The following is a 20,950-nucleotide window of genomic DNA, read 5'->3' as shown; positions in this document are numbered from 1 at the left end:
CTGTTTGATTAATGTGTCTCCTTGTTAGACATTCACTGAGGTGTATCATATCAGCGTTGCACCCAGTGTCCACAACTATCTCCCTCCACAGCTCTGGTTCTCAACCACATTTGGGGGATTTGTTGTAATTTCATTTTTTTTTTTATCTCTTGACAGTATTAGAGGCCTGGCTGGCAGATGTCTAGGAAGCAGTTGGAGTGAGTTTTATTCCCGCTTTATTAGCTCTGTAATTATGCCTAATGCGGCAGGGATCAGTGTTGCAGAAAGCAGTGTAAGGAACGATGACGGATTCTGGGTAGTAATCATTAAGTCAACCCTCTATTTCCTACAGCTTTCATTTAGAGAAATTAAGAAGGGAGGTGCACTTCATCTTATAAGACAGCAAGTCACCGAGAGGCAGGCCACATACCTGACATGTGCTGAAGGGGTGCACTGCAAGATCGAAGCAGGTAACAAACCGCGTTTGAGCTATCGGTTTAGACATTAGCTGCATACTATAAGGGTGGAGACAGCGCTGTCCAAAGTTCAAATTCCGGTTCTCTGTGGATACTGCAAGGTTTTCCTCAAATATTGCAAAGACATGCATGCTAGGTTAGTTGGCCCAATGCAAGTGCATGTAGGGATACAACTGACCCTGCAGTTCTTCTAACAGAAAATGGATGGAAGCTTTCAATACGTGTGAACTGCTTATAAGGATAGAAGTCACTTATGATCCAAAGAACTTCAAGAGTAGAGGACTGCGGTTGCTGTGTATGAGTTTCTGGTGTGAATAAGGCCTATGCGATAAGTAGGCTGGATAAAAAATAAAAATGACATCTGAGTGCTCATTGTCCAGGTGACCACTACATTCAACAGTCCTACTGGTTTATATCAGGGGTCTGCTACCATCTGGTCCAGGCTTTCACAAAGCTAATAAGGCAAACATAGACAAGTGGACTATAATGAGAACACAGCTAGATGGGGAGTGTTGAAGACAATAATGATTGCTCTGCATTTTCAGGCGGGCAACAGCCTATTTCTTAAATGCATAGTCATGGCAGGGCAGGCTACAGTAGAAGGGGGACCTGCATTGTGGCGCTTTAGTGTTTTCCAGATCCTTCCAGAATTTTACAGGCAGAATCATTTATCTTACTGTGGATATCTAAAGGGAGCTATACCCACCAAAAGTGTCAGGCCGGCGTTCAAACCTCACCCAACATCTATAATCCACTGCAGAAGAGCCACAAATTAATTTGGTCCCATGAATGTCTAGTGATTGGGTTATCCAGGCGTCCCAAGGGAGCACAAAGGGGGCATTTTTTTGTACACTGTATGTCCAAGAACCCAGCAATATATATAAAACTAATAACCTTTACGGATATAGATTGTACTACTCTAAAGCTGCTTAGTGAGAAAGTGAAATAAATATTGTTTAATTTACAAGAAAGAGTAAATGAAACCATAGCCTTGCATTTCGTGGTCCAGGGATTGTACTATTTCACCCCACTCCCTGCCATCTTGCTCTCCGAGTTGGATTGTTCATGGCTCAAAACAGAGCAGAATGTATACTATCTCGAGAAAAGGGCTGACAAACTGAGACACTTAATTGTAAGTTTAGGATAACGACTCAGGACTCAAGGGTCAATTTACTGTGCAGCTTACAGGGTGAGTGGTCTCTTTCATGGGGTTGCTGAAGGTATAGCCAAGCTGGCTTGAGTGGGGAAGGTTCCTGACGTTACAAAGTAACTGGTTTATATTTCAGTCTATCTGAATTTGAAAATCTACAAAACTGTTGTCCGCCCTGTCGCCTTGTACGGAATGGATTGCTAGCCTGCAGGCACGAAGCATGAACAAGCCCTCCATGTCATGGAGACGAAAATGCTCTGTTGGCCTAACATGGCTGGACCATGTCATGAGTAACAATGTGTCAAGAATTCTGGGAGTGGTGCCTGTCATCAAGAAAAAGTGTGAACCTCACCTTTGAAGTTACGGACACACGGTTTGCAGCGACAACCTAAAGTCCAAGAAGAAAACGTGGCAGAAAAAAAGATGGCTGGACTGCCTGAAAGAGGATATGCAACAAGTGGACATCGCCCCTTATGATTCCCTCAATCGAATCCAGTGAAGATTCATGTGACGAGAGCCTGTGCAAGTGTGGGACAAACTCTAGGATCAAAAAAGATTTCAAAAGGATGCCGCTAACTATTTATTATTGTCAGTAGCTCATTACTTGATGGCACTGAGTTGTAATCAAAGTGCTTATGTGTTAAGTGCCACTTCTACTGACTGTCACCTTTTGCCTCAGTACACAAGATTCTCAACACGGAAGGCTCAACATTTCAGCTCAAGCAGAACAACAAGAGATAGCAACCTGCAAGATTGTCCCTGGACCCAACAGTGAACATCTGACACACAGTCCTGCTGACTTTGGGAACAACTGCCACCACCCTAGAAGTGCACACTCTCCCCATTTCTATCCCACCCAACAAGCTAGTGGTATTCAGTCCAGCAGTAGTGTGCAAGGTGGAAAAAGCGTACAGAACACAAATACAAAAATACTGCACTTAAGACATATGGCAGACACAAAGCGTGTCCCTGCACTGTTCAGAATCTCCAAATCCACAATCGGGGCAAGTCTGTCTGGACGTGTTTCTGTGTAATACAAATTAATAATAATAATAATAATAAAAAAAAAACATAGCCAACATACAATTCAGGACTTTTTGTTTCACCTACCCCTCTTCAAACAAGTTCACCATGCCCCTTTATGGCCTGAGGGTTTTGTTTTTTTTCTGTATTTTCTGTGTGTGGTTTATTTTATTTATTCATTTATTTACTTTTTTTCATTTTAATATTACAGTAGATACTCCTTCTTCCCTTCTCGATTCTCATTACCGTTGAGGAAGGCCTCTTGCACTTCTCCATGCTCATCCAGGCCACTAGCTTCATGTGTCAGGTAGGAGCCTGTTGGTGAAAGAGAAGGCCAGAAACAAATTCAGAATGAGATAGAAACCGTAAAGTCCAAGGCAGACAGATAACCCATTACTCAAATTCATCACAAAGCACAAGCTATTAGCTTAGTAAAAAAGAAGAAACATCTAAAATTATCAATATAGTCCTCCTGCTATAACCTTTTGTTATTCCAGTTCTGAGGTTTTAATGTCTTACAGGATGGACACGTCCTTTAAGAAAAACTGTGGAAATTAAAATAGTTATTTCAAATATTTTTTGGATATTTCCAAATTGGGGATATATGAGGGTGCACGTGTATGTATGTGTGTGTGTGTGTGTGTGTACAGACTGGTATCCCTCATTTGGTCCTAGTCTTGAAGCTAAAACTGTCAAGATGGACAGCATTTTCAAAATAGATCAAGGATGAATGGACGTTAAGACGGTCTGGGTTCATCCAAGGTAAGCAATACCACCCCTGGACACGAGGAGGGTGTGGTTACTAATGGTGTCATCTCTTTCTCTGCCCACAGCTCCAAGCAGACATCCAATGAGGACAAGTGACTCCGCCCCTACCATTCCGAGGACTATAAATCTGAGACACTCCCACTGTGAGGCGTCTCATTTGGTTGTAGATCCAGTACAGGATGGAGCTCTACTCCAGACTGACCGCTCAGACAAGCATCTGTTCTTTTAGAAGAGGCACCACAGCCTTAACATTATCTTTTTAAAGCCATGCCAATGGCCTATTTTGTTTTCAAAGCCATTATTAAAACGACGTGATACAGTTGGCACCTTAAATACTACTGGGACTCATGTTGTACCTCTCTCGACCACAGCGTTTTTATAAATGCATTCTTAACCCTTCAGGCTTGCATGTGTTAATTTTGCAGATGGTGCCAGAAATTACTTAATCAGATTGTGCTTCTTGGATGTGTTTAGTATTTATCACTCGCACAATGCCAAGGACAAGACTCCCGCACATTTATTAAGCAAAGGGTAATTACTTCTCCTAGTTGTTTAGAAGACAAAGTAATATGAGTAATAGCTAATGCATGATTCAAAGATAAATTGAGCCTGATCCACATTTCCAGTGAAGATATAGACATTTAAAGTATTAATTATGAATCAATTTTTTAATAATCATTCATTCTTTCTTGAATCTGCTCAGAATGGCATGGCAGGAACCTTTCCTGGCATCATGGAGCCAATGGCAGGGATTAGGACGCCTGCAGTCACCAATGTCAACCAATCCAGCACATGCATGTTTAGCATATGGGAGGAAAATCCACAAAGACGCAGAGAGAACAAGCAACATCTTCATGGCCAGGATTCAAACATAAGACTCTGGAGCTGTGGGGTAGCCACGTTACCCATCATCCTTTAATAATCAATACATTTTACGTTCCGTGATTGAAGGTATTAATCATTTGTGAACATGCTGAAAAATACGTAATTAAGTAATCAAGATTTCTTGCTAAGAGCAATTTATATTTGTCAGGGTCAAATTTATCACTTGAACTGACTTTTTTTGTTAAATAAGACATGCTTCAAGGTGATGATTTAAGCTTTTAATGTTAGTTAGCAGCAATGTCCTTGTTCTTCTAAAGTTATTAAAAAAGACAATGGGAGCACGTCAGTTCTGCTGAAATGAATAAAATGTGTATCTTAGGGACCCTCTCACTAAAAGACAGCTGCTTGCAGCTTACCAATGTTAATCTCCTTTGTGCCTAAAGTCTCCCCATAAAGTAACTTTGAGTGGCTGGATCTGGATTATATGAGTCCTCTTGTGGTAGACCACCTGGACCCATTGCAGTTTGCGTGTCAGACAAAGACTGGAGTGGAAGATGCAGTTATCCTTCTGCTTCTTAGGCTTATTCTGACCTGGACAAAGATGGCAGTGCTGTGAGGATTTTGTCTTTTGATTTCTCCAGTGCCTTCAGTACCATCTAGTCATCCCTGTTGAGGGGTAAACGCAGGTGGATGAGCCTGTGGTGTCCTGGGTAATTGACTCTCTGTCGGACAGACCGCAGTTTGTGAAACTCAAGGACTGTGTCTCTGTTATGGACGTGAGCAACACTGGAGCACCACAAGGAACAGGCTTGTCTTCTCTTCCCTTCACTCTGTACACCTCCAACTATAAATATAACACCAGGTCATGTCACTTGCAGGAATTCTCCCATGATTCTTCACTACCAGGGTGTGTTGACAAATGGGGTGAGGCAAAGGATAGAAGTCAGGTGGAGAATGTTGAGAACTATCTTGAGCTTAACATCAGGGAGCTGGTTATTGACTTTTAATCACACCAAAGAGTCTCTACACCTGGGACCTCATTCATAACGCAGTGCATAGAATTCACACTATAACATAGCGTGCAGAGAAAAGTGGAAATGTGCGTATGTACAAAAAAATCCAGATGCATAAATTTGTGTGAACACCAACTTCCATGTTCTTCCGCTACATAAATCCCGGTCAACGTGAAAAGTAATGCGTGTGCACGCGACCTGCTGTCCTGCCCCATCTCCTCCCAGAATTATGCCTCTTTGAATATGCAAATCAATATAAATAACCCTTTAGCTCAACGTATAATATATATTATTTAAATGAAGTTAAAGTTTTATCTGTATAATATAATAAACATATTTTGTTGCATTTCATCTTAAAAATGATACCATCATCATATGTAAATATGCGCTTTATAAAGAGGCTCAGGTTGTGCGATATTATAACTGTAGTGCAAGTTTACAGTGAGGTGATTGTACTTATAAGTACAAACAGTTCTACAAGGAGCAATTGATGGACTGATTGAGTGCATTTATTGTTCTTGGGATGAAACTGTTTCTGAACTGCGAGGAAAGGCTCTGAAATGTTTGTCGTATGAGAGCAGTTCAAACAGGAAGCATGGCTGATGCAGCGTGTGCTTAATGCTGTATACCGATAATTCTCTTTCCAGTCAGCTGCTGTACAGCTGTGTTTCCCACTCAGATACAGTGATATAAATACTCCGAGTGGTGCAGTGAGAGTAATATGAAAAAAGATGATCCGCTGTGGCAACCCCTAATGGGAGCAGCTGAAAGAAGAAAATGAAGGTGCAGTGAGAGTAACAACGCTAAAGCAGCTGTGGTATTTGGAATAGTTTGACCATTCTGTGAACCATTATATTGTTACAGGTTATTTACAATCAGATGCATTACACTAATAAACAATATGCGGTTAATTTCAGTGTATTTATAAAGCTGCGTCAGGGATGTGGATCTAAAAAAGAAAGGGAAACCACACTGGAACAGTAGCACTGCTTTGATGCTGGGTGCCGCCAGTCTGCAAAACCGAGCGGAGAATTTGTGTACGCCAGGGTATGAGCTACCGTGATAATGTGCGCGGCTTCATGCCAAGTTTAGATTTTCTAAATCGCGAATAGAACATGGAAATGTTTGTATGCAACATTTTTGTGCGTACGCACCATTTATACATGCGGTCCCTGGTCACCATTTAGGAATTGGATGTGAAAGTGGTGTACTGTGGAAAGTACTTAAGGGGCCACATCAATGACAAGTTAGACCAGTTTGATAACACAAAATAACTTCTTTAATGTGAGACTAGTGACATCCTTTATATGTTCTATAGTTCTGTGATGGCCATTATTATATTGTGCTCTATCTATCTATCTATCTATCTATCTATCTATCTATCTATCTATCTATCTATCTATCTATCTATCTCTATCTATCTATCTATCTATCTATCTATCTATCTATCTATCTATCTATCTATCTATCTATCTATCTATCTATTATATTTTGCTCTTCAGTTCTGTCTGTCTGTCTGTCCAAACTGCTTTATTTTTGTGTGTACTCTGTAGAGTACGTGTGATTGTCATGGGTTTTACTTTGCGTTACAGGCTGAGTTGGAAACAACCCAGAACTCAAAGACGTGTAACCATTGATTAGCATCCCTCAAAATCCTCAGTGGATGAAGACATTTCCTGCGTATACTCAAACTGCACAAAGGCCTATGTTGCAGATGATACTTTTAAGCTCACTATTATTCAGTCAACCTCAAGTAAAACTATGGCTATAGCAGGAGGAATGAAGGCACACATCGGCAATGTCGGTAAAGGCTCAGTGCCACTGAGCTCATCAAGAGCTGTTGTAGGACAAAATTAAAAGAAAAAGCGGCCATCTCCAGGAAGAGGCCACTGCAGCCCAAATAAATGTTTTGCTATCAAAGAGACTGACAAGGAAATGGGCCCAACAGGTAGCAGTAAGTCAAGAGAAGTGACAAGGAAATATTTTTGCAAGTATGAGGCGCCTTTGCCAGGAGTCAAACCATTTGTGATGACAGAACATTACTTTAACACTGACATGAGGGATTGAGGAAATGGTAAAATGCACAAGCTCAAAGGCAATTTGATTCCTGTGAAAGAAAGTAACATAAAGATGGTGTGCATTCTGGACATACATTTAGGGTTCTGGGGATTAAAGAGCTACTAATTCAAAAACACAAAATCAGTGGTCATAATAAATATTTGGCTTTACCTTGGCATTATTTGTACATAAAGACCGGAGCAGGGTTACACTCACTCCTTTCCATTTTAATTCAATAGCAGTGCATTTTTAGTGTGGGCATATTGCTGAAATTGGACTAAAAATTTCAGATTGTTAAGGCTGGGCACAGGTGGTGTGATGCAAAAACCGACCCTTTACCATTTAGCATTCCTATTAACTTGTGTCTCCAGTTCTTACCTTTCTGTCTAACAGAGCACCAGATAATGATGATGAGTACACAGATGACTGCGAATACCAGCACTGCCAGGATCCCCCCGATGATTGCGTAGGGCACCGAGCTCTGAGCTTCCACAATTGCACCAGGATCTGTCAGTTTAGAAGGGAGACATGAGAACAGGTTACAAATCAAAACATGTAAAGTGTACACTGTTCCTGTCACCTTTTTTAAAGTAAAAGAAAAATGGACAACTGCTTACGTTTCTTCTTTTGAGTCGATCAGATTGTCAATTAAAAATTCTCATTTAGTCTGCAGTAGTCCTTGACACCAGTACATTTGTAGCAGCTGTACAAAGGTGAGGGGTATCGCAGACTTTCTCTGGTTAATAAATGGCAGCATTCTGACAGTAAAGAATTGAAGAACATGGCTAAATCCTTGTTTAACATTTTCTTGCAAAGCCCATTAAAATTTCTTCAGGTTTCCACCTATCATACATTTATACTGCAAGTCTGGCAATATCCCATAGTGCTTCTGAGTGACTATAAAAGTATTCAGCCCCTTGGAAGTTTTACCATTTTATTGTTATACAACAGTGTTTTCAGCACAATAGTATGCCTTGCCAGGTACCCAGGTGTAGCATACCTGGGTCTGAATCTGGTGGTCGAGAATTCTGCTTATGGTTTATAAAGCCTTGAATAATCTCGCCCCATCTTATATATCGGAATGTCTGACACCTTATATTCCAAATCGTAACCTCAGATCCTCAAATGAGTGTCTCCTTAGAATTCCAAGAACAAAACTTAAAAGAAGTGGTGAGGCGGCCTTCTGCTGTTATGCACCTAAAATCTGGAATAGCCTGCCAATAGGAATTCGCCAGGCTGATACAGTAGAGCACTTTAAAACACTGCTGAAAACACATTACTTTAACATGGCCTTTTTATAACTTCATTTTAATCGTAATTTAACTTAATCCTGATACTCTATGTTCAATTCATCATAACAACTATTCATGGTGGCTCTAAAATCGGTACTGACCCCTACTCTCTTTTCTGTTTCTTTTTCCGGTTTCTTTGTGGTGGTGGCCTGCGCCACCTCCACCTACTCAAAGCTTCATGATGCTCCAACAATGATGGACGGATTAAAAGGAAGAAGTCTACGTGACCATCATCATCATCAAGCCCTTCCGTGAGAACCCTAAATCCAAAGAGGACTGTTTCATTTATGTTAGGTAGAATGCCCAGAGGGGACTGGGCGGTCTCATGGTCTGGAATCCCTACAGATTTTATTTTTTCTCCAGCCGCCTGGAGTTTTTTTTGTTTTTCTGTCCCCCCTGGCCATTGAACCTTACTCTTATTCGATGTTAATGTTGATTTATTTTTCTATAATTATGTCTTTCATTTTTCTATTCTTTAATATGTAAAGCACTTTGAGCTACTATTTGTATGAAAATGTGCTATATAAATAAATGTTGTTGTTGTTGTTGTTGTTGAGACCTGTCTTAGGAGAACAGAACTGCCTGGAGAAGCAGAACCACAATCGCTATATTGCACTTTAAGCACTACAGACGCATCTCCTGGCTGTTAAGAGTCCATCTGGGTGTTTGGGCACCAGCGAGTCTCACGGGACGGGCTGGTGGATAGAGGGGCATACGAGTTGCCCCGAGGCAGAGAGGGGCAGGCAAAGGGACACATGCAGTTGGGAGATGTGCCCAAAGTGCTCACCAAGTGCCACATCTGTGAATGCTGATCTCCGCTAGTCCTGCCTCTTTGGACAGTTGAGCACATGTATGAGATATCGGGTGTTGTGGTTAGTGAAATAGTGGAGTGCTCTGTGATCTTTTGCAAACACTGTTATACAACTGTGCATCTCAGTGGATTTAATTTGGCTTTTTTGACACTCATCAACATAAAAAGACTCTTTAATTTAAAAGTCCAAACAGATTTTTGCAAAGTGACCTAAATTGACTACAAATGTAAAGCACAAAATACCTGACCGCATAAGGATTCACCCTCTGTAACACCTAAATCCTCACTGGTGCAGCCAACTGCTTCTTTTAGAAGTCCTGCCATTAGCATCAATGGAGATCATCTGCCTGGCGTCTCAATCAACTGTTGTATAAATGCACCTGATCTGGAATGTCCAACTTATGCTGAGTCAAGAATGAGCCAATGGTAAAAAACACACTTAGCATCTCAGCCAGAGAGTTTATCACATAGCACATGGGGGAAGTCAGCTGGGAGAAGGCTCTGTGGTCTGAGAAGTGTTTTTGGCCATCAGACTAAATGCCATGTTTGGCATAAGCACGTTATTAAAAACACACCACCTCCACTGTGAAACATGGTGGTGACAGCATCATGCCATGAGGATGTTTCTCTGCAGTAGGCTCTGGAAGGCTTGTGAGGGTAGTGGGGAAAATAAATGTAGCAAAATACAGAGTGTGATAGACCAGCTGTGGACCCAGTCGGGAAGGACCCTGCTTTCTTCCTGGAAGCCAAAATAAATGACGGTTAGGATGGGAGCTGCAATCTTCCCCCTCTCTGCCAGGAGGCAAACATGGAGGGACGCTGTGGCAGCAAGTGCACAAGAGCTTACATCATAGCAGCTGGGCTGGATGGCGGTCCCTTTCCCAGTCAGGAGGCCAGAAATGTGGGACAGTGGGAAACTGCATGCTATGGGCAGATCGTTCTCCACTACACTGGGTTGCATTATCCCTTCTGGTGGGCCCCGGTATGGGCACCCACAGGGCAGCATGGGAGTTGTGGTCCCATACAACTGCCCTGTCAGGTTCTGAGGCTGCCACCTGGAGGGCCTGCTGGGAATTAGATGTTGAGTGACCAGCGTGGTCTTGCCTAACCTGGAAGTGCTTCTCAGAGGCAATAAATTGAGCACCTGTAGTACTCCTAGGTTGGGAGCTAAAAGAGAAAGACCTCCACATGGCCTGGTGAGTCGGAGTCGGGAGTGGATAAAGGGAGGAGTGAAGGAATAGTATAGTAGAAGGAAAAACAAAGGAAATGATTTGTTGGGAACAGCAATGGAACAAGGAGCCTCTGGAAAGGTACTTTGTTAAATAAAATAATTGATTGTGAATGTTTCACTTGTCTGTACAATTGTGTCGGGGTTTGAGGTTCAATGGTGCCCCCTAGAGGCCACAAAGGAAATCCAGGAGAAAAACCTGATGCAGTCTGCAAAAAACCTGCACTTTGAGAGAAGATTTGTTTTTCAGCACGACAATGACCCCAAACATAAAAACAAAGCTACACAGGAATTGCTTGCAAAAAAATGATGTTGATGCCCTGGATTGGCTGAATCAGAGTCCATATCGCAGTCTAATTGGATATTTGTGGCTGAACTTGAAAAATGCTCTTCATTCACAATCCCCATGCAACTTGACAGAGCCTGAACAGTTTTGCAAAGCATTATGGGGAAAAATGGTTGTGTGCAGACGTACAAAGCCGATAAAGAGAGAGACTGGGACCTTGTGCATACAGAGGCTAGGCTATCATGGCTACCAAAGGTGTATGTACCAATACTGTCACGAAGGGAGTGAATATTTATGAGACCAATTATTTTGTGTTTGATAGTTGTAATTTATTGAGACCATTTTGCAGAGATCTGTTTTCACTTTGACATTATGGGGTCTTTTTCTGTTGATCAATGTCAAAAAAGATAAATTAAATCCATTGTGATCTGTTCAATGTTGTATCCTAATTAAAATGTGAAATCTTTTTCATAGGCCCAATAATTTTAGCTGGTATTTGGCACCCACACCTTCTCTAGCTGGACCATACAGTACATCACCTGCCCTGCTAGTCAGCCTCCATCCTCTCAGAGGCGGAAAGAGCAAAATGTGCTCAGGTGATCCTTATTTTATTCAAGCATAGTGAAGCGTGTTGTTCATTGTCATGTATATTCTGGTTTGAAAGAATATTCTTTGAGGTATATTTGCAATGCCAACCTTGGTGAGTTACGCAGTAATGATACGTTCAGAGTGGGAAATTGCTGTGCATTCTTCCAGTTTGACTAAGAAGGTGGTATAATTTTATATGCTCTAAATTATAAGGTACCACATATCCACACACTCTGTCAAGAAGGGAGCTGTTCACCCATTCTCTGTCATTTAAAGGGGGCTGGACACCTGTGATCCGGCTAACAAGGTCTCATGCATTCATCTGTTTGGGCTGACAAGGGGCTATGCATCTACCCACAGTCTCTTCAAAGGGACTATGTATCCATTCACTGTCACTTAGAAGGGCCTATGCATCTATCCACTGTCACTCTGAAAGGGCTTTGAATACATGGGCTGTCACTATGACGGGGTCGGGCATCTATCCACTGTCATTAAGAAGCGGCCAGATATCTATCCAATGTTATTAGGAATGGGTCCTACACCAATCCATTCTGACTGAGAAGGGCCTATGAATCCACATACAGTTGCACAGAAGGAACACTGCCATTATGAAAAGGTCACACGTCCATTTGAATTACCTAGCAAGGTGTTAAGTTCTCCACATCCTTCTTGCAAAAATCTGCTCTGACTTAGAAAGGGTTTTATATCATTAAGAAGGCAGCGTGAATCCACCCAGTGTTACTAAGAAGGGGACTTGCAACCATCCACTCTGACTAAGAAGATGCTATGCATCCATCCACTCTGATTAAGAAGTGGCTACATAGTCGTCAACTGGCACTAAGAAGGCACCATGCATCCTCCTGCTTATATTGGGAAGGTGCACAGCATATTAATTCAATCAAGCAATTAATGGCAGGCAAAACTTCAAGTTGACAGTTTTCATAGAAAATGTAAGCGTGGCCCGATCCAAAAAAAGAAACTAATTTATTGGGCACCAGAGTCATAATCATGATGTTGATCTGCTTTTTTCACTGCTAAATTAATGGTTTAGACAATTTATTGAATAAAATAGAATTTGGAAAACTGTGTTTTTCTTTCTTTTCTGCAGAGAAGCAAATTGGCACAGTGGTTAGCACTGTTACCCTACAACTCCAGTGCCCTGCTTTGGAATCCTAGATTTTGTGTGTTGTCCATATTCTATCATGTCCCAGTGATGTGCCGATAAGGTTTATTAGCAACTAAGCCAGCACTTCAGAGCAGGGGTGTGTGGGAGTGTACCCTGCAATGAGCTGGTGCCCAGGCCACGTTTGCCAGCTTGGTATCCACCTCTCCCTGACACTAAACTGGAAAAGTAGGTGAGAAAATAGATAAAAAGATGGACTGATTATTCCACAAACCTCAATGGGTTAAAATGAAATCTGTCCTCACACATTATGGAGTGTAAAGTCCTGATCACGTTATGAGACTTTTCCAGTGATTTACAGTGGTAGCCTTTATTTACATAACTTTAGTGTGTCGGAGACTTTCAGCTGAGTGCTCCCATGGGGCCTGTCATCTAGTCTGACATAACCAGTGAGTCACTCCAACTAGTCCATGACTTGTTGAAATTAAATCAAACAGGTTTGATTTTGGCTGTAGTCATAGTGGGAGGCTCTGCATGCATTAGAGCTGATAACCGATGAATGCTCATCCGGAAATGCAAGTCATATAATGAAGCGATTAAGAATAAGAAACATGGGGGCTTTGGACCTCACAGACAGAAGATACGTTTGTCTGTCTGATGTCTAATGTTTTATATATCACAATAGAATGGAACAAAAAGGGGCCAAGACTGCAGTGAACTCGCCATACCAATTAACCCCTCATACAGTGGTAGCTCCGTCAGGTGGCACGCAATGGTCTGTCATAAAAAGGGGCAGTCAGTGGTCAGACAGTAAATGAGGCATGCCCAGTGATTTTCAGTCGTTTAAACTGATGTGGCCCGGGGATGAGATCAGAAACTGTGGTCAGCAAATCTGACATAACCAACGACAAGAAGCTTAAGATGGCTGTACTGTATTTATATCAAATATTCTGCCCCCAAACAGTGTTAACCTAAATTGGGGTCACACACCTCCATTGTCTGCCCAGAGCATAACACTCCTCAACAGGATAATAACTTCATACTTCATGATTGGAGGACATGTCTGTCGTTAATGTCTTCCATTGTCCCTGGCACCTGCCACTCACCCACACCTGAATTAGTCAAGTGAACTTTTACCCTCCACCAACATGCACTACAAAGGCCTTGTTGGGCACATGATCCCATTTGTAACTGTTCATCATTTATACGATTTATAAAAACGAGATTACACCTCTAATGCTCATTAAATGTTAACATTAGTTCTTTGTGTCTTTTCATGTTTTTTTATTTTGTCAAATGCCACACTGGGAACTGCAGTGATGCATCATTCACTTGATCTATTTTTTCCAAACCTCCTTCTTCCAATACAAGGTCATGCTGTGCTTATTCCAGTAAGACTTAGTAAAAGGCAGTGTTCGGGGAGCGCAACATTGTCACTTCTGCATGCTTTCAAAGGCTGCGGTAAAAGGCCTTTGGTACTGCTTAGCATAACAGGCATCAGTCTTGCAGATAAGCACGTGCGTAATGTGTATATTTGTAACTTTACTTCAAGTGCAACCTTTATTGTATAAAAAAAAGCTATGCAGATATGAAACTAGTTTTCACGGCCCTTGGACAGATGACCCAGACATGAACAGACTGATAAGACGGCACACCTAGGGCCAAGAACACAAAGAGCTCATTTGGACTAATCAGCATACTGTAGATTGGCCGTGCTAATCAACTAGTTAGAGCAACAGATGTATTAGCCATTTAGATGAGAAGAAAAAAACACTTGGCACCAATCATATGTCTTCACTCCTGCACTGCCTTATCTCCATTCTGCCAAAGGCGGAAGTAGTTATGACAGACTGGTATTAAGAGATTTCGCTTTGTTTTGGCACACCTGTCTTTTACTTAAGAGTCAGCTGCCAGGCAGTCTTCACTTTAGCTCAAGTGTCAGTTTTCTCCCTACAAAACCTCTTTGGAATACAAGATTCGGTGTTTTATTTGATTAGACTGATCAATCACAAGGAGAAATCCAGAAATGTCTACCACCGTGCATCTTCTAAGCACTTGGTCGGTGAACAAAGAGCTATAACTCAATGTTTGGCAACCTAGATGGACAAAACTTTGCACCAATTGTCAAAAAAAAGGTTGGGCAAAAGTGCACCAAGAAACCAACAACAACAATTCCAACCTTTACAATCCATTGCAAGCCTCGAATTTAAGCTCTTTCTATATGATCTTCATGCTCTAAGTCTGTATTTCTAGTCTGCATGACCCTTGTTGGCTAGGGTGTGGACACAACAAAGGCTGGAGCTGTTCCTTTTACTTGAAAGAGCAACCCGGTGTTGGACTGGAACAGTAAAATACTGCCTGCATTGGAGTAAGAGAAGGGTTCCACAAGTCCAAACCTTGTTAAAGCAAAGCGAGGTGCATGTGCAAAAGGGAGACCATACGAAAGCCATACGTTCATCTTGCTAGAGACAGAAATATTCTAATCACTGACAACTCAGCAAACATAATGCTAACAAAAGAGAACCACAGTGTGTGAAACCTTACGGAAAGCTGCAATACCACCCACAATTAGAAGGTGCACCCAAGGCGAAGAAGGAGAGGATCATCTGAACAAAAAAAGATAAAACATCCTTCTACATGTACCAGAGAAAGCCAACTCAGGGTGGTTGGAGCAAAGCATCAACTACACAAAGAGTCAAGAGGAACCAAATCACAAGTACACCTACTTTCATTCTAACAACTGTTAATTGTAACTTAAGATTTACAATAAAGACAGTTAATGTATTTTAGTTATTGGTATCAATGTGACTGAAAAGTATTAACCTGTGTGATGGTTACTTTTTTAGCTGTTAATAATTAACAATAATTATTTCTTCCTAAATTCGGTAGCAAAGTTCAGAGTAGCTTCACACATACACATGCCAATGCACTCCAAGGAGCTGTGTGTATGTGAGGAAGTAAACAAGTGTGGATGAACTGTGAGCAAATTAACACCACCATCAAAGTGCAGGAGCTGGAAACTTAATAACTAGCTGAAGAATGTATCCATCTTGACCACACTAACTGAAGATCAGAATTCATAAGTTATGTGCCCTTTGCTATAAGAGGGAAAAAGTTCAACTTAGCTAGCATAAATTTATGTTTTGTGTTATATTATTGTTCTTTGTCTATATCTGTCTATTTAAACAGTATATATGTGCATAAATCCATCTTCTATAATCCTTATGTTATGAATTAATTGTATTACTTGGCTAATTGTACCTAACGTGTTTGGGTATTTGTTGAAAAATAGTCTATCACAACATCTAAACCACAGACAGAGAAAGTGAAAGCTATTTAATGCAGACTTTTGCCAATTTGTGAACTTTGTTCATAAATTGTATAGATCTCTTCCTAGGTCTGGGATTTCGTCTAGAAGGGGAAACAGAGATTCCACACACATCCTACAGTAGTTGGACCAAAAGAGATAAGGATAAAGTTCTGGATGTGAAAATGTAAACAGAAAACTAGCAGGGCTCAAAACCAGAATCTCAGTTGAAGAAACAAAACACTTGCTGATTAGTTAACGAGAAATCTACGTAAATTGACACTACAGGATTCTCTTTTTGATAGTTTTTCCCTAAACTTTGACACTGTTCCTCAGGAGGCACTGCTTATAATACATCACATTAATGACATCATAATGAATATCAATCTAAAGCCACACCCCTCACAACAACTCGCTGTGTCATGACAATGAACCATAAAATTATAGCACCTTTAGGGAAGAAAAAACTTGTAGCAGCACTACTTAAAATAGCCTACATTTCCCTACAGCCCTGGGCAAATTTGAAGGGTGCAAAGGTTGCTGGGAAGAAGATTAATCAGACTGGCTCTTTTAAAATGTAGACAAAAAGACATCAAAGGGATCGCAATCATCTGTCCGTTTGTCTTTTTCTATTCATTGCACACACTGTTGGATAACAGACTACCACTACCTCGGATTTCAGTTTTGTCTGAATGTATGTACCGAGCATGCTTGTCGTTGTGGATTTATCTTGGTGGGCTTTGTTTTCGTCTGGGAAGCGCTCCCAATCACCTCAATCCCCACTTTACATTTCTTTCATTACACCGGGATTTCCATTTCACACATTCATCATCATCTGTCCCTGCTTTGCTAGGCTGTGTTGGATTTTGTTGTTAGTGTTACTGTGATAGTGTATGTAAATAATTATCACTGTCAGGGAACTGGTTGGGGCTTTTGCATGCAAGTTTTTGTGTAATATTGTTTTTTTATCATTTGATTAATATATTCTTTATTATTTATCTATTCATTGTGCCGCTTATTGTGTGTTTGTGTGCCCATGCTGGGTCAAGGCAGGATGTGTTCCTGGGGTCTCCATAATCAAATAGACAAATCAAGGTCCTCAGATGGTGTGAATCTTGCATCTTCATGACTGCTACAAACTTCACCTTTTTCACTGAAGAACAAAAATTGAAGAACTGCTGAAGTTGTTTTCTCTGACCTTAAGAAACATTAGTAACTCGCTAAATACAGAAAAATATTATTTACTGGAATAAAATTTAATGAATCATAACAAATGGATGGAGAATTAGGACACGCCCTGGCAACTGTTTCTTCAAAGCTTACACTCAATGACCTAAAGAAAGTGGGCAACATGTTACACTGTCCCTGAAACAAGACACTTTGCATCCTCTGAGTTGACACAGGATGACTTTGAAGGCTACAGTGTTAGGTTTGTTGCAGTTTGTCAATGGCTTCCCTCAGTCACTAACAAAAATTTTTGGAGGTTAAAGTCTTTTCCAGTAAAATAACCTACTTAAAATGATTTGTTGTCATACCCTTTTTTAATAGCTCTTAAGGGTTGGGAGGTGAAGGAGTTAACTTTTATATTCTATCTCATCTCTTGGTGCAGTGACCAATGCTGCGGGGGACTCCATGGCATCACATGACACATTCGCATACAAACCTACCTGATGCTAAGCATGCTCAGGCCCAGCTAGTATTTGGATGTGGGGACCAACAGCAAAAGCTTGGGTTGAAAAGGTAAGGCCAGAAGGGGGCACTTACCCTGTGGTCTGAATGTGGATCCCAATGACCCAGTACAGTGACGGGGCACACTGTTCTGTAAACATGACACTGTCCTTTGGATGAGACATAAAACTGAGGTCCTGACTCTCTATAGTCATAAAAGATGCCTGGGCATCCTTCATAAAGAGTAGGGTGTATCCTGATGTCCTGGATAAACTGCCCACCATGGCCTAGTAATTCTTACCCCCATAATCATCCCCTGTGTCTAATTGGTTATATCTCTCACTTCTTCACCACCTAACAGCTAATGTGTGGTAAGCTTAATACCACACTAATGGCTGCCGTTGCATCACCAAGGTTGAGACTGCACATTAGTGGTGGTTGAAGTGGCTCCCCACTCACTATGAAAATGCACTGAGTCATGAGAGAAGCACTATATAAATGTAAAGAATTATTATTATTAAATCTGTGGGTGGTATAGTCACCAAGTAAGTAGTCAGAAGACTGGGCAGGAAACTGCAGTGTACTGAGAAAAACCCGTCCAGAAACTGGGTAAATGGTCACATGTTGCACACACACACACGTCTTATATATACACATACGTGTGGAAGTGTGTGTGTCTGTCCTCACTCACGTGCTAGCCTCGAGGCGTTCCTTACCTTTGCTGCCAGCCACGGGGCGTTTCTTACCTCCACTTAGCTAGCGAATGAGAGAACTACTTAATGGATTTAGATCAGGTTTTTTCTATAATTTGCTTGAACATTCCGGATGATTTTGCAACTTCTCACATTGCTCTAAGAATTAAAGTTTGGTTGAAGGAGCAATATATATTCATGCTAATCCGAGACAGAGGCTGCGGGCGGAGGAGAGGGGGAAGCATGACGTCAGGGTTGGGGAGCCGGGCAGGGCCCTCCTCACTGTCCTATTTCACTACTACGCGGGTAGAGTCGCGGGGCACGGCTAGTATATAATAATCACGCTAGGATTCAAACCCTGGTCCATGAAAATGTGACCCAGCAACACAACCCAATGTGCTGCCATAGTGTTGTATAAGAAAACAAAACTTCAAAAGATCTGTCCATCCAACTGCTGAGATTCAGCGGAGCAAGTGCCTCAGCATTTTCAGAATGGCTTGATGCTTTTGCTAATCTTGAGTAGCTTAACAACATAACCTTCTTTTTTCTTTTGGATCTGCAGGTGAAAAAAGCCGTTTTATTCCAGGAGTAAAAAAATTCTTAGTGCTTCGGGGATGGTGTAATAAATAATTTACTGGTTTAGCTAGGACTCCAGCTTCAGGCGATACAGAAAGAGAAAGTCCCTGTGATCTGCCATTTTCGGATAAAACCAAACTGTACTTTTGCAAGTGCATTCTATCTCCACCTATGCTCCCCTACAAGTTCTTGGTTTTATGAAATTACAGAAGGAGAACGCTCATGACATGAAAGCTGAAGCCCTGCTTTCCTTCCCGCACTCCCACTGTTACTGCCATCCTCATTAGCATGAGTGCTATTAGCAGGTAATTTGCCACTGTCATTGGCATGAATTGCCATATACGTGATCAAACGGCTTAATTGTATCCACTTCTATCAATTTAACAGGACAGACCATGAGCTGCTGCAAATCAAAATTGACTCCTTATTTCTGCTGAAAGCAAGAAATATCCCTGCTGTGGCATACATAATGGCCATTACATGAAAACATTCTAGAAAGAGGGTCCTCCATTCTTAATGCCCACCGCAGAACAGCAGTGGACTCTACATCAGTGAGGTGTACAAGAGGGGTCCAGAATGTGTACTTCAGTCCAGTGGAGTTGACAACGGAACTGGGCAACTGTGGCTGGCAGAGGAAAACTGGACTGTGCTTATTCGGAATAGGACACAAGGAAGCCTACCTGCAGCAAAGACGTGCAGCTCTTGGCCACACCTGCTCTCTGAAATTCCATATCACAGCAAGAACTACCAGCGTTCAAGGAATGGCAAGACTGGGCAAAGCACCCTGACTGGACATCATTACATGTCAGGCATGCTGGAAGACTCCTGGGACATAAAAGCATTTCAGTGCACTCTGTTACAGTCTATCGGTACACGTATTATCTGCTTTTATATCATATTCTTTTTGCATTGAAAAAGCTGTGAAAAACACACAAAAAAAGAGTTAGGATCAGCTCCTTGGAATCGTGGGGTGTAACTGGATACCCGACACATTCTAATGCCAGTATTGATGTGTCAGGCTGCTAGGCAATAAATGTGAAAGTAGCAAAGAAATATTCATTCATTCAATCATTTTTTGATTTAATTGTTTCCATTACTGTGTTTCAGGGAGCTGATACCTTTACCTATTGTTGTAAAATAATCTATATAATAAAAGCCCAGCGCGGTGTCCGTGTCCGCGTTCCTTTTGGCTGTATAGCCGCCCCATAGAAAAGCCCCAGTCCGTCCCCTCTCAGAATTCCTGCTTACCCCCCTCCGTTCTTTCCCCTTTGCTTTTTATTTTTCCTGTTCCAGAAAATCTTTTCAAAACAAAAGTTAAGAAATAGACAGAGCGTCACATTAACGTCTTCTCCCCTCTGCCTATTAAATAATCAATAAAATGAAATAAAAAAAATCGCGAAAGAAACAGAAACCACAACCTACCCTTACAGCGTCCACCGCGCTTCTGGCGTTATAGCCAAACACGTGGTGTATGTAGGTTATGAGGTGTGATGCTAATTAACGCCCGTACTACAACAGATTATATTGTTCACATACTATTAGCTATTTACAGGGATCAACTCTTTTGGGGAAGTTCATAACAGAAAAAAAAAATTTAATTATAAATAACATGTGCACTTGAGTATTTCGAGCCCCGCGTCTGAGTCGGATGGTTCCCCTGGTCACCAATTCGTGTGTTTCACTATGCCCACTATGCCTTTCCGTCTTCAGCTACCCATGTGCACTTGTACGGAGGAGACCTTACGGAACAATGCCGAAACGAAACGCAACTAAACCTGCTGCTGCGAGAGAGGACACATTACAGCGTGATCATGAAGCAAAGAGGCAAAGGCGTGACAGTCGCTCGCAAGAAATGGGCACTCAGCATTCACACAGATTAGCTCAACGACGCATCTCTGCCGCACAACGAAAGGCAACTGAAACCCCTACAGAGAGTGAAGACAGATTACGCCGTGTTCGCGAAAAAAGAAAGAGGCAAAAACGTACCAATGAGACACCCGACGAGAGGTCCTTACGATTGAGTCCTTCAACTGTGGTCATCCAACACGCAGCGTAGCGTGCGGCAAGTTTCTAGTAATACAATATAA

The 20,950-nt window shown here is 41.6% G+C and overlaps 1 protein-coding gene across 3 annotated transcripts in view; it reads right to left on the bottom strand.

Moving 5' to 3' along the window:
* Positions 1 to 2,287: 2,287 nt before the first annotated feature.
* The window catches only part of cadm4 (cell adhesion molecule 4), a 734,387-nt gene continuing 715,724 nt past the window's right edge, over positions 2,288 to 20,950 (bottom strand). For all 3 annotated transcript variants that reach the window (XM_039773253.1, XM_039773252.1, XM_039773254.1), the window contains 2 exons: positions 7,671 to 7,799; positions 2,288 to 2,943 (listed from right to left, as the gene is read on the bottom strand). In XM_039773253.1, the coding sequence (XP_039629187.1) occupies positions 2,834 to 2,943; positions 7,671 to 7,799 (239 nt within the window). In that variant the 3' untranslated portion in view covers positions 2,288 to 2,833. The remainder of the gene's footprint in view (positions 2,944 to 7,670; positions 7,800 to 20,950) is intronic.

The sequence above is a fragment of the Polypterus senegalus genome, chromosome 12 (genome assembly GCF_016835505.1).
Source record: "Polypterus senegalus isolate Bchr_013 chromosome 12, ASM1683550v1, whole genome shotgun sequence".
Lineage (NCBI taxonomy): Eukaryota > Metazoa > Chordata > Cladistia > Polypteriformes > Polypteridae > Polypterus > Polypterus senegalus.
The sequence above is the reverse complement of the archived record's forward strand: the minus strand, read 5'-3'. Positions and strand labels throughout refer to the sequence as shown.